This window comes from Poecilia formosa, unplaced genomic scaffold, assembly GCF_000485575.1.
Source record: "Poecilia formosa unplaced genomic scaffold, Poecilia_formosa-5.1.2 Scaffold633, whole genome shotgun sequence".
NCBI lineage: Eukaryota > Metazoa > Chordata > Actinopteri > Cyprinodontiformes > Poeciliidae > Poecilia > Poecilia formosa.
The window spans coordinates 107,734-122,269 of NW_006800572.1; the positions used below are offsets into that span (position 1 = coordinate 107,734).

Consider the following 14,536-nt stretch of genomic DNA (forward strand, 5'->3'; position numbering starts at 1 on the left):
GGTGCCAAGGAACCTGAAATCTGGCACCATCTTCACCCTCTGTTCTTCGTTAACGTGACATAAATAGGTTATCATTTTCATTCAGTCAGAACTTTACGCTGACTCTAGCCACATGCGTCACAGGTAGATTCTAGTAAAGCATTGATGAATGCCTCATTTTAAAATTTGTTAACTGGATTTATACCAGGCACAGTTAACAAATTTTAAAATGAGGCATTCATCAATGCTTTACTAGAATCTACCTGTGACGCATGTGGCTAGAGTCAGCGTAAAGTTCTGACTGAATGAAAATGATAACCTATTTATGTCACGTTAACGAAGAACAGAGGGTGAAGATGGTGCCAGATTTCAGGTTCCTTGGCACCTACATCAGTTTATAATAAACTGGGGGAAACCCTGCTACATCTGCTCTGCCCCAGTGCTCTCCCCCAGCACTGGGGCACCTAGGCACATTATTTTGTGCCTAGCTGGCTGGACAACACACGGCACAATGAACCGGGTCGAACTGTTATACCTAGGATTTCTGTCGGCTAATGTGTCTCTCAGGTTTTGAAAATGGGCCGACAATCGGCCGACAACTCGTGTAGTGTGAGCTGGACATTACACCAAAGAAATGAGGAAGGGAGGGTCAGTGGAGAGCACCAAAGCTGAGCCTTTTTTCATTCAGTGTCATCAAGAGAAAGAAAACAGGCAGGAAGAGACAATAAAGCCGATAATTAAAATGAGGTCGATGGGTTTAATTTATTGTGCGATTAATTGATTTATCGTTTATTGCAACAGGCCTAGTTAGTTACAAGTAGCAACTCTAACGTTATTCATAATGTGTGAGTTAACTATAGACTGTAAATTGTATCAGCCCAGCCGCCAACCTTACATCTCATTTTTTCTCTCTGGAAAGCTGAGTTATAGTCATGGTTGAGCGTTTTTGAGCCAAGACAGCGGTATGGCGTTTACTGATCCGCACCGAGTTGCAAAGATCCAGAGGTGCACGAGGCGCTGCGACACGCGCATGCGGCGGGGTCGGCACGTGCCCCTGCGTGTCCACTTCAACTCTCAAAATGAACCGAGCTCCGTGCTCATGATAATTTAAAACAAATTCAATCATTTCCATTGGCATGATTTATCGTTTCTCTTTTTATTTCTCTCTTTGTACCAAAAACTGTATGATAAACACTTTCAGGTTGGTGCTTTGGTTAGGGTTGCCACCTTTCAGAAATCAAAATAAGGGACGCTCACCACAGCGCGTGTCGCCCGACTCTCATGGGGTGGGATGGCCGCTGCAGTGATAGATAATATTTTATGGCAGTGTTTTTTGTCCTTAAAAAGTGATCCATAGAGCAACCGTTCATTCATAGGTCAGTTAGAGTACCCCAAAACTGTACTCTAATCAGATGAGTATACTTTAAATACGTTTAATTAAGCAAGTGTAAAAAGTATTTGGTAAACCACTGAGTAAGTGATCATAACACCTGATTTAATATTCAAAATGTGTCCTCAAACAACTAAGAGTATAAAAGTTATGTGAACATTCTGATATTTTACAGAGTACTACCAAAATATTTATATAAATAAGGAGTTAGGTTTGGAGGCTGGTTCTAGACCAGATTTACCACAGGGGCCAGGATAGTTGGTGTTTTTCCATGGCAAAACTTGAAAAAGAATTTAAAAAAAAAACAAAAAAAAAACAGAGCAATATTTCATCATTTGATATAATAAGTGAGCCAAAGGCCCACTTGCGTCTCCAGAGATCCAGGTTGCAGATCCGTGGCAGATGGAAAATGTGATTCTATCTCCATACAGCATCTAAAAGTGCAGCACTATAATTTTTAATTCGTTGTTAAAGTAAAATTGTGAAGGTTAAAAAAATCAGTGATCCACCACTGAGTATTAACATAAGACATTTATTTAGTATAACTTCTTTGGTACCCTGTTGGCCCCCATCTAGAACCACCCATGGCTGCTGGTCTGGGTCTGGTGCATTAATTAAATGACCATTGAACAATGAATTCATAAAATATATCAACATAAAACATACAGAAAGCACTGTTAATCTAATGTATGATTTGTTCTTTAAATGATCACCTGTATTATTTTGGATGATTTTGTTATACATTAAATAAGCAAATAATCAAATCAATATAGTCCTACTAAAAACACAATAAGAAACTTAGTCATAGCAAAATGTTACCACATCAGGGTCTGCTGTGTTTCTCTCCTGATTATGTCTGGTATTGCACTGCGGTGGACACATTTTTTTTTTAATTGCCTGTGTTCATCCTCACTAACATTATTCAGCCTGGGATTTGCGTTTTCCTTCTCACGTCTATATCTTTACGAGAGGTTTTGCTTCTAAGGACGGTGGAGAATCGGACTGAGGACATTTTAAAAATATCCAGGTTGATAGCAGCTCACTGCACCTGCGTAGTGTCCATCTCTAGGTCAGCGTCCATCCGTGGCGTTCAGGGGTCCTTTAGCTTCCGCAAAGAGAATTTACCCGACCTTAATATTTCCTGTTTTATTTTGGTTATTATTGTTACACTTAGTAACAATGTGTGTGATAGGCGTGTCTATCGGACATTTATAAAAATACGGGACGATTCCGTATTTTAAGGGACAGGTGGCAACTCTAGCTTTGGTATCAACTAAAGCTTTTTTTTTTGAAGAAAAATTATATTTACAAAAACTTCAAAATTAATTTTATTTGTCGTTTCATTTATTTTGGATATTTGAAATATCTTCCAGTTGCAGTGTCAAATGTTCATTATAATTTAAAGTTTACTTATCTTTCAGATTGTGTTCTTGCATTATTATTTCGCCATTAATATTATATTACTAAAAAATGGTCTCAAAACAACAATATTGTTTATCATAAATCAAAATTTGTTATTGTGACAGGCCTACAAACATGTGCTATATAGTGTGTAGTTGGTCTATTACCAGGTGTGATGACCAAATCCATGGCCACACTCTGAAGGCAGAAGTCTTTTATGCACAATTTAGTTTTCACAATTTATTTTTTTCATTCAAATACAACACTTTAGTTTCAGTAAAACATTTATTAGTTGATTTGGATACATTTGTTCTTTATGTTGGCGCACACATTTAGTTAACATGTGTATTTATATCAACTTTAAAGTTAAATTTGTTTGCGACTAACTTTGTTTGTTTTTTGCTGGTATTTACCTGCCTTGGAGTGGCTAGACAGAAGATGGGGGCCAGGGCTCAGTAGGCTTAAATGCTGATTGGACTGCACCACTAGTTCCTGCTGGCAGGGGGAATTTGTAGTTTCTTTATTTAGATAAGTTTTCTATTTAAGTAAATATTAGTATTTAAATTTAATATTTTTGATTTTCATTTTTTGGGGTTTTTAGTTTAGCCAAACTTAGCTGTACTGTTAGTTGTTTTGTGTTATTTGTAATTGTATTCTGTTTAATTATCCCTATTGTGTCTTAATTGGTCTGATCAGCCAGTATATAAACCCCTGTGTGTCATTTCTTTGGAGGTCAGTTATGTTTGTTTGTGCAGCCAGTTTGTTTACATTTTAGGATGAGTTCAGTTTTGTTTCTTTGACCTCTTTTATGAGCTCAGTTTATCCTTTTGTCATTTATAATCTTTGGGTTAAAATTAAAAAAACCTATTTTTCTAATTAATATCCTGTGACTCCTCCTGTTTAACTCGGTCCATCACACCAGGGATGGCATAGTTACTTTGAAAGAGTAATTTGATTACTCAATGAAAAATTCGTCCATCAGCTAAAAAATGTGCATCTCTTTTCCCTCCATCATTTACGTTTGTGTCGCTGGTGTTACACATGAAACGTATCTCCCCACAGAAAAGGAAGAAAGCAACAATATGTGTTTTCAAAAAAAAAATTACAAACACAAAGTGACTTGGATAATTTAATCTGATTATTGGATTGTTAATAGTAACACGTTAGATTAGACGTTACAAGGGGTCAGATTAGAGTAACTCGTTGATGACACCATTGTTTGACATTTTTGCTCAAGCTATTTACGGATCTTTCAGGTTTCCGATACGTGTCCCCCCCAATGATAAATTTGTTCCAACTCCCTTGCCTACACTGGCTCCCTGTAGCTCAAAGAATAGACTTTAAAATACTGTTGTTAGTCTATAAATCACTAAACNCTACTAAAAACACAATAAGAAACTTAGTCATAGCAAAATGTTACCACATCAGGGTCTGCTGTGTTTCTCTCCTGATTATGTCTGGTATTGCACTGCGGTGGACACATTTTTTTTTTAATTGCCTGTGTTCATCCTCACTAACATTATTCAGCCTGGGATTTGCGTCTTCCTTCTCACGTCTATATCTTTACGAGGGGTTTTGCTTCTAAGGACGGTGGAGAATCGGACTGAGGACATTTTAAAAATATCCAGGTTGATAGCAGCTCACTGCACCTGCGTAGTGTCCATCTCTAGGTCAGCGTCCATCCGTGGCGTTCAGGGGTCCTTTAGCTTCCGCAAAGAGAATTTACCCGACCTTAATATTTCCTGTTTTATTTTGGTTATTATTGTTACACTTAGTAACAATGTGTGTGATAGGCGTGTCTATCGGACATTTATAAAAATACGGGACGATTCCGTATTTTAAGGGACAGGTGGCAACTCTAGCTTTGGTATCAACTAAAGCTTTTTTTTTTGAAGAAAAATTATATTTACAAAAACTTCAAAATTAATTTTATTTGTCGTTTCATTTATTTTGGATATTTGAAATATCTTCCAGTTGCAGTGTCAAATGTTCATTATAATTTAAAGTTTACTTATCTTTCAGATTGTGTTCTTGCATTATTATTTCGCCATTAATATTATATTACTAAAAAATGGTCTCAAAACAACAATATTGTTTATCATAAATCAAAATTTGTTATTGTGACAGGCCTACAAACATGTGCTATATAGTGTAGTTGGTCTATTACCAGGTGTGATGACCAAATCCATGGCCACACTCTGAAGGCAGAAGTCTTTTATGCACAATTTAGTTTTCACAATTTATTTTTTTCATTCAAATACAACACTTTAGTTTCGGTAAAACATTTATTAGTTGATTTGGATACATTTGTTCTTTATGTTGGCGCGCACATTTAGTTAACATGTATTTATATCAACTTTAAAGTTAAATTTGTTTGCGACTAACTTTGTTTGTTTTTTGCTGGTATTTACCTGCCTTGGAGTGGCTAGACAGAAGATGGGGGCCAGGGCTCAGTAGGCTTAAATGCTGATTGGACTGCACCACTAGTTCCTGCTGGCAGGGGGAATTTGTAGTTTCTTTATTTAGATAAGTTTTCTATTCAAGTAAATATTAGTATTTAAATTTAATATTTTTGATTTTCATTTTTTGGGGTTTTTAGTTTAGCCAAACTTAGCTGTACTGTTAGTTGTTTTGTGTTATTTGTAATTGTATTCTGTTTAGTTATCCCTATTGTGTCTTAATTGGTCTGATCAGCCAGTATATAAACCCCTGTGTGTCATTTCTTTGTTAGGTCAGTTATGTTTGTTTGTGCAGCCAGTTTGTTTACATTTTAGGATGAGTTCAGTTTTGTTTCTTTGACCTCTTTTATGAGCTCAGTTTATCCTTTTGTCATTTATAATCTTTGGGTTAAAATTTAAAAAACCTATTTTTCTAATTAATATCCTGTGACTCCTCCTGTTTAACTCGGTCCATCACACCAGGGATGGCATAGTTACTTTGAAAGAGTAATTTGATTACTCAATGAAAAATTCGTCCATCAGCTAAAAAATGTGCATCTCTTTTCCCTCCATCATTTACGTTTGTGTCGCTGGTGTTACACATGAAACGTATCTCCCCACAGAAAAGGAAGAAAGCAACAATATGTGTTTTCAAAAAAAAAATTACAAACACAAAGTGACTTGGATAATTTAATCTGATTATTGGATTGTTAATAGTAACACGTTAGATTAGACGTTACAAGGGGTCAGATTAGAGTAACTCGTTGATGACACCATTGTTTGACATTTTTGCTCAAGCTATTTACGGATCTTTCAGGTTTCCGATACGTGTCCCCCCCAATGATAAATTTGTTCCAACTCCCTTGCCTACACTGGCTCCCTGTAGCTCAAAGAATAGACTTTAAAATACTGTTGTTAGTCTATAAATCACTAAACAGTTTAGCACCACAATACATTAAAGATCTGTTGTTGTACCAACCATCTAGACCCCTCAGGTTTTCTGGTTCTGGTCTGCTCTGCATCCCCAGAACCAGAACCAAACGAGGAGAAGCACCATTCAGCTTCACCACAAATTTGGAACAAACTTCCAGAAAACTGTAAAACAGCTGAATCACTGAGTGCCTTTAAATCTCACCTTAAAACCCACCTGCTCAGAGTTGCTTATGGTTAAATAAGGGTGAGAGTCCCGGTTGACGGCATTTCAACTAAAGTCCTAAAGGGTTAGAATCCCAGTTAAACGGTGTTTTAACAAAAGTTCTAAAGGGTTAGAAAATGGGTGTGGATTTTTGTTTATTCATTGTTACATGACTGTGTTTTACACATGTAAAGCACTTTGAAATGCCTTGCTGTTGAAATGTGCTATACAAATAAAATTTGATTGATTGATTGATTGATTGATGCGTCTCAACTTCAACACACCTGAGTCAAATAATGAGTTCGTTAGCAGGACTCTGGAGAACCTGACTGCACTTAGGAGGTGATTCAGCTGTTGGATTCATGTGTGTTGGACCAGGGAGACATCCAAGAGTTGCAGGACACCAGCCCTCCAGGACCAGGATTGCCCACCCCTGAGTTAGATAGTCCACAAGTGTTTGTTAAACGGGTTAAGTGGTCCTCAGCCTGAAAAAGTTTGAGAAACGCTGCCCTGGAGGCATATTTAATGTGCTGATAGAATTTAGGGAGCACTACTTTCAAATCAGCATGATTAGAATCACCCGCGACCACATGCACCGTCTCTGGGTGTTTGTTCTGTTGCTGACTCAGGAGATTATTCAAATGGCTAAGAGCTGTGCTGGAGTAGCAACAGGTGGAATGTATACAGCAGTAACCATGACAACAATAAACTCAGAGACTGTACTGGAGAGGGTGGATAATACATCATCACACCAACACCCCCTAATAAAAATACCTAATTTTTATTAGGTATTGTTAACATTCAGATTTAGGCTGCACAATGGCGCAGCTGGTAGCACTGTTGCCTTCCAGCAAGAAGGTCCTGGGTTTGTTTCCCAGTCCAGGGTCTTTCTGCATGGAGTTTCCATGTTCTTCCTGTGCATGAGTGGGTTCTCTCCAGGTACTACGGCTTCCTCCCACAGTCCAAAAATATGACTGTCAGGTTGACTGGTCTCTCTAAATTCTCCTTAGTTGTGAGTGTGTACATGGCTGTTTGTCCTGTCTGTCTCCGTGTTGCCCTGTGTTGCGGCGATGGACTGGCAACCTGTCCAGGGTGTATCCCTCCTCTCGCCTGAAGTGTCTTGCTGGAGATAAGCACCAGCACCCCTCCCAATCCCACCAGGACAAGGTGTAAAAAATGGATGGACGGATGGATGACATTCAGATCCTTCGATTGTAATGGTGAGTTCACAGGTGCGTCTGGTTTACATTCAAAGCCTACGTGGAGCATCGAGGGCCCGTTGTGGGGTGGTTTGGAGCATTTTGAGCATTCAACACGTCAAGAGCGTCCAACTTGTCCGACAAATGCCAGCAACAGAACACAATGGAACAGAACATATCTTTGTGCTGTGTGTTCTGCCAGCTCGATAGTTGCGTCCAGAATAAATGAATGGAGCCAGGTCTCCGTGATTAGCAAAATGCAACTGTCGTTTACCAGTCTGTTTGCTGCCAACTGAAGCTTCATCTCATCCATCTTATTTATGAGGGACCTGGCATTTGAGAGAAAAATGCTGGGCAGAGGCAGTTTGTGTGGCCCTCTCTGTAACTGTGCCAAGGTGCCAGCTCTGCATCCCCACTTTTGTTTTCTCATTCCTGCCCGTTGGGAGGAATGTCCTATGTGACTATGTTGTGCGTTTGTATAAAGTCCTCAATTACGTACTGTTTGTACCAAAAAAAACACTGACAATGAGAGGAGCTCAGAGCTGCTGCATCTGTCCACGCTGCTATGGAAACGCATAAGAAAGAATATAAAAATAAAAATATTTTTCCATTGAGCACAAAATGAGTGAATGAATTTTTCAAAAATGGTACAATGAACAACATACATTAACCAGCGATGTGCTGTGCCAGATTGTAGCTACAAAAGCTAATTTCTGCCTGAAGTCAGCAAAACATATTAAAATTTGTTTTAAAAAAAAATTCTCCACTAGTGGGAAGGTTTGAACCTTTTCACTACTGGAGAAAAATTAAACAGTTGACCCCAAAGACAGCTGAAGAGTTTAAAGTCTTACCTGCTTGCCGGACAGGAAACTCCACCTGCTCTGACACAATGATCTGAAGCAGGGTGGGAGCAAAGTTGATGATCTTATAGGACTGAAACACAGAAAGAAAGATTGTTTGAACTTTTAGCTCAGATTTAAAATGAACCATTTCATCCATTTTCCATCTAATATTTCAAAGAATGAAACAAGCCATTTATCTTTTCAAACCTTAATGTAAGAAATGAGGATGTTGTATTGATCTGGTTGAAAATATCTCCTATATATGAAGCCAGCTTTCTTTTCTTCCAAAAACTGCTTAGCACATTCTTCTACTCTTCTACCAGCTGGTTCTATAAGTTTTCATGGTCATTCTTAAAGATGATTACTGTCAGAAAGGCTGTAAAAATCAAGTTTGTCAAGCTAACCTGAAAGTCCTGGCTACATTATAGAGAAGGACAGAAAAAAGACAGAAAACCCTGAGTAAGGAGAAGTTCTCTCAAATTTGAAAAGACATTGATGAGAAACTTCGCAGGTTCTTTCACAAGATAAAGATTTGATTTAAATTATTATTATTATTATTATCATTATTGCAAATTATTATTATTAATTTGTATTAATTTTTGGAGTGTGTTTCTTATCATAGACATTTTCACAAATCTCACTGTGTTTTATTAGGAATGTATGTGTTAAAAACATTAATGTGCTGCCTATTTTATTCACCCTCTTTACATTTACATCTCTGAATAAAATCCCCTCCAACTCAATTCTGAACTCGTCGAATAGAGTCCATTAGTGTTCAATTTAATCTAAAGTCTAAATCAAGCTGTTCTGTGTCTGTTTTCAGAAGTTTGCCTTACAGCACATTAGAGAACAAACAACATTGTGAAGACCAAGGAGCCCTGCAGACAAGTAAAGGAGAAAGTTATGGATAACTTTACAGTACAGTTAAGTTATAAAAACCCTTGCTACTAAAACAGCCCTGATCACCTGGCGGTCTGGAGCCCATTAGAACCATGAAGGTGTGCTGTAGCACAGCAGATTCTTTAAGTCTTGTAAGTTGTGAGGTGGAGCTGCTATGGATCTCTGTTGTTTATGGAGCGCTCCATTCAGATGTGTCATACAGGATCTACCTACTATGCTGAAAAAGGCCTCAGACATCAAGAATTGCTTTCATAAAGAGTGATGCTTGGATTGAAACAATGCTTGAGTAGGTATGTAAAAGTAACATTCACAGGGATAGCAAGACCCAGGGTACTGCCCAAAGCATTACACCGCCATCTCTGACTCACCTGCTTTCTTCAGTGCATCCTGGTACCACGTGATTTCTAAGTATGTGATACATACATACACACTGACCATCCACATGAATGTGATTAATCACCCCTTTGTGCTGTTGATAGTGCATCCCATATTTCATACTTCTCCTACAAGGTCATGGGCTTCCTCATAATTATGCCTAACAACATTAGCATGCAGATGTTGTTAGGCATCTGCATGCTAACAACATGCAGATGTTGTTAGCATCTGCTAACAACATCTGCATGTTGTTAGCAGACAACATGTTAGCTAACATACTGTTAGCTAACATGCTAACAGTATGTTAGCATCTGTTGTTATCTGATGCTAACAACAGATGCTGTTGTTAGCATCTGCTAACAACAGATGCTAAAAATACTGTTTTTAGCATCTGATGGGCAACCATCAGATGCCCATCAGATGGGCAACCATCTGATTTTATTTGTGGATTACCACCAAATTATAATGAAGCACACATTACAAGGAATAAGTGGCTCAAAAACAAGATTACTGGCCCAAATCTTAACCTGTTTATAAATAGTGGTCAGATTTCAAAAATAGACACAAAAAAGAGAAGAATGGGTCAACATTGATCAGGACTGAGCCCAGACAGCATGGCAAAGGGAATTACTCAAGTTCTAAAGTCGCATCAACACCGACAAAAGTGACAAATACCAAAAATATTTTGGTAACTAAGCTTTGTCTTACATCTTACATAGAAATTAGACAGCAATGAAAGAATATCCTTTAGTTCATTGATTCTATCCTTACACTGTCTGGCTGATATTAAAACACCCCTTCCCGAGAGTATTTCCTGCTAACTATGCTGAGATGTTAATACAGCAGGCCAGACAGCTGTGGAACAGCAGCTCAACGAACACTCAGGCTCACCGCCGCTGGGCCACCTGCCTGTCAGAATGGCTCTGAATCTTTTGTTCCAGCTGCCTGGGATCAGTTTCATCAACTATTTTGTCAGGCCTGATAACGCAGAGAGACGCAGAAATAAGCGTTGCTTCCCCCACCTGATTAAGCTCATTCTCCGCCGCTAACCTCAGATTCGGGTCGATTGTGCCCTTCAGAGCCTGGATAATTCGGTTCGGGTCCATGAGGTCAGTTCGGCCGCCCTACAGGTTTTATTCGAACATACGATCAACCTAAGCTAAGCACGACTTTTTCTCTTTCTGCAGCCAGAAAACAGGAAAAATAAAAAAAAGAGAAAAACTTCCGGGAGTGAGTTTACAGCTTCCGACCATTTCATTCAAAATAAGAGAACTAAACACTGGCGTTTCAATAGTGATGCAGCATTTCACCGAAGCAGACGGGTCACTAGTCTTGCGTACAAAACGGAACAATTCTTCTTCTTGGTCTCAGTTCATCCTACTCCCAGAGTCAAACCTTATTGAGAAATGTGCTGCCACCTTAAGTTTCAGCAGGACCCAACACTTCATCTGACAATGATACAGATCCCTGCTACCCCATAGCACGTCAATTTTATTATATCAATTGAAAAAAAAGTGTTCTCAATATATGTCACAAAATACACAGGAATTTGTATTTATATTGAATATAGTTTGTTGAAAGTCATAAGGATAAGGTTCATGCATAATTTAGATTTTTTGGGGGGGCGGAGTGGAAAAGAAGGATTTTGTTCTCCTCTAGAGATATACATTTTTTAAACAAATGTTTTTTTTTTTTCCATCAAATTGTATGGAGTGAAAATAGTCTCAAAATATCTGTACATGTTTAATACTGGATTTTGTAATCCGTGTAAGCATTTTTGTGTGTAACTTTGGATAGTTGTGTCTGTGAAACATGATTTGTAAACCGTTAAAAGAAAATTTGTGCGTAACTCTGGGTACTTGTGAATATGTGGTAAAATGCATAAATAAATATGAAGAAATTACACATATAAAATAAAAGTACACACACACACAATTACAATTTCTACAAACATTAAATTTCTACTCAAATTTTTTTTTTAACTTCAACCTCACACATCTGATAATTATGAATTCAAACCTTCTCCTACGTCTACAAATGTTGAAAAAGTCCAGGGCCATTCAGAGACCTTTGGAGGGGCAGGGACTCAAAGTTAAAAAGGGGCACATTGAACAAGATCTTAAAACACTGTGCAACAATATAGCAACAATTAATCAAGAATCTAATATTTAATCAGACCATATTGTATCACTGTCATCATATGGGGACAATGCAAAGCAAACATGTCTATGTTTTCCCCAACAGCTATAATGTTACCGTTTCATAACCAGCAGGTTATAAAGCAAATTTGCTCCCATAATTAAGCCCTAATAATATCTATTTAACCTCTATATCAACTTGGCTGCAGACTGCTTTATAGATCTAAAAAGCTCAAAGGGGTTAACTCTATAAAAAAAATTTTATGTTGGCACCTCTGAGATCTAGAATTGTAAGACTGGTCCCAGTCTTACAATTCTAGATCTCAGAGGCAAAGAAAACTCAGTAGCGGCTGGTAAGGCCCTCCAGACTTTCAGGGGCCCCTAGAAATGATTGAATTGTAACACAGACCATAGATCTAAACCTGTAGCATTAATTTATAGAGAATGACAATACGATTAAATTTTACTTAATGCATTCAACAGAGAATAAATTGTTCATTTAGGATTTAATTAGTTTACTTTGTAAACATGTGAGGAATCATCTTAATAGTTTGTTGTGTTACCATGGCTACAATATGGTGTAATCTTTGTGTTTGAGCTGAGTTGTTCACAAATACATCACAGCAAATAATCAGTGATTTATTTTAAACTCAACCAATTAATCTGGGCTCCCCATCACAGACTTCACTAAATCTACATTTAAACATGGTGAGAGACACAGAGGTTCTTAGGAGGGGTAACGGGCCAAATTAAATTCTCCTTATGTTGCATTCACAAAACAGACAAGAGTTCTTCAGTTTTGGCAACTTTAAATCCCCCCTGCTATATTTTTTATTTTTTTAATTGTTCTCAGAAGCAGCAAGGCTCTAACGCACAGAAAAGATGTTAAAGTTTCTTCTTCAAGAGCTACAACTGGAAGCTCTGGAAGCTTCCAGTTGTAGCTGTACAAAAACAGTGACATATCACTCAGCTCAGATTCTGTAAAACTTCTGCAGCTAAACAAAAATACAATATGAATAAAAGAGTGTTTTATCTATAACTTAATTTAAATACTTCTAGCATGTATTACTTTGGGCCAGCCCTGCATGAAGAGCAAGCCGCTGCACATCTCTCAGCTGGAATCTACCTGGAGTCTCTCGGTAGCTCCTATGCCAGTCCGTCCTGCTTTTGGTACATTTTGATTTGGTTATTTGTGGCATGTTTGGCTTTTGCTGCTATTCAAATTATTTTTACAGTATTTTCACTGATGTTTGTGAGCTCCAAATTGTCATGTTGGGTTCACATCTTTTAACCCACAGACAGAACACAATCGGGAGAACAGGAGCAAAAATACAAATAGGAAATCAGATAGTTTATTTTGACAATGATGAAAATATGAGATTGTATGGTTCTTGTCCTGTGGATGGGAACCCAGGGTCGTCAGAACTCTGAAGACAGTGAGAGAGAGAAGGGGAGTTGATGGCAAGATGGACAGGTTGAACTCTGAGGAACTGGAATGATCTTACTTGAAGTGGTGGGTTTCTGCCAGGGGGAGAAGTACTGTTCTCTCTGGGGTTGTGGTATCTTTGCAGGTGGGGGTTCTTCAGATGATCCAGGTTCCAGTGTGATTTTGACTGTGAGTTCCTTGAAGGTAGATGGAAGAGGCTTGTGATGGAGGGCAGACAAGTAAGTTCTTGTGAGGAGAGATGAGGAGCGATCTGACTGCCAGCCGTGAAACCAGGAATTGTCAGTGATTCTTCAGCTGAGGCGAAGAGGGACTCGAGCAACCAGTGGGTAAAATCCACAGCATCACGAGGGGAAACCAGAAAGCCAGGAACTTGGGATAAACACTAAAATCCAAGGCGCTACGGGGAAACACCTGAGGGAGAGACGATAGAAAAATATTACTTGAGAACAAACTTAGATAACTCAAAGGCACAGGCTTAGAGGGCCTCAGAGTACCATAACCGGCAAACAAGTGCTGAAGTGCTGGCAGCCCGTTCCTCATACTCTTAATTGACGAGGTGATTGATCATAGATGAGCTGAAACCAGACAGCAGGCACGCCTCCAGGTAAGTGCAGCCTCTTGGCACCATCTAGTGCAGGGGTCACCAACTCCAGTCCTCAGGGGCTACCATCCTTCAACTTTTAGATTCACCTCTGCTCCAAAATGTCTGAATTCCCTCACCAGCATTCATTCCTCTCTGCAATAGGCTGGAAATGAGCAGTTTATTTGATCCAGGTGTGTTTGAGCAGAGACGCATCTAAAAGTTACAGGATGGTAGGACTGGAGGACTGGAGTTGGTGACCCCTGATCTAGTGGATGACGAGCAGTGACGTGCGGTCAGGGGAGGCAGGTAAGGCAGAGGCTCACCTGTCATCATGGAAAAATATATAATAATAAAATCATTTACAGTATATTGCTATTTTCACCCTGTGGTTTGTACTATAAGTACCCTTTTTTTTCTACTTAGCTTAACCACTTCTGATGATTTTTTTCTTGAAAATCGCTGGATTTTCGCATTTTCCCATTCAAATGCTCAGAAACGAAGCCGGCGGCTTGAGGTGCGGTCGTGCTTTGGAGTGCTAGCACGCCACTTCACTATATTTCTCCACTTATACCCCACGAATAATGTCAGAACACTCTCATTCTCTTTCTGCGAAACTGCGATGAGTATTAGTAGATATTTTTCGACTCAGCCTGACAATATGCCACGCAGGAAAACCCCAGCAGTCGACGCCGAGGAGAATCCCAGGCCG

At 38.8% G+C, this 14,536-nt stretch overlaps 1 protein-coding gene and 1 long non-coding RNA gene across 6 annotated transcripts in view; both read right to left on the minus strand.

The window, feature by feature from the left end:
* ipo8 (importin 8) overlaps window positions 1-11,015 on the minus strand; it is a 69,527-nt gene extending 58,512 nt beyond the window's left edge. For 4 of the 5 annotated variants that reach the window (XM_016665912.1, XM_016665910.1, XM_007541795.2 and 1 more), the window contains exons 1-2: window positions 10,682-11,014; window positions 8,394-8,475 (exon numbers count right to left, since the gene is read on the minus strand). In XM_016665912.1, the coding sequence (XP_016521398.1) occupies window positions 8,394-8,475; window positions 10,682-10,765 (166 nt within the window). In that variant the 5' untranslated portion in view covers window positions 10,766-11,014. Of the gene's footprint in view, window positions 1-8,393; window positions 8,476-10,681 lie in introns of all 5 variants that reach the window. The other variant, XM_016665911.1, reaches the window with a different exon arrangement.
* Window positions 11,016-12,133: 1,118 nt separating this feature from the next.
* Window positions 12,134-13,658, minus strand: LOC107834463 (uncharacterized). Its single transcript, XR_001660251.1, has 2 exons — window positions 13,303-13,658; window positions 12,134-13,224 (listed from the first exon to the last, which is right to left on the minus strand). It is a non-coding gene; the product is annotated as an uncharacterized LOC107834463 (long non-coding RNA).
* Between the last annotated feature and the right edge of the window lie 878 nt (window positions 13,659-14,536).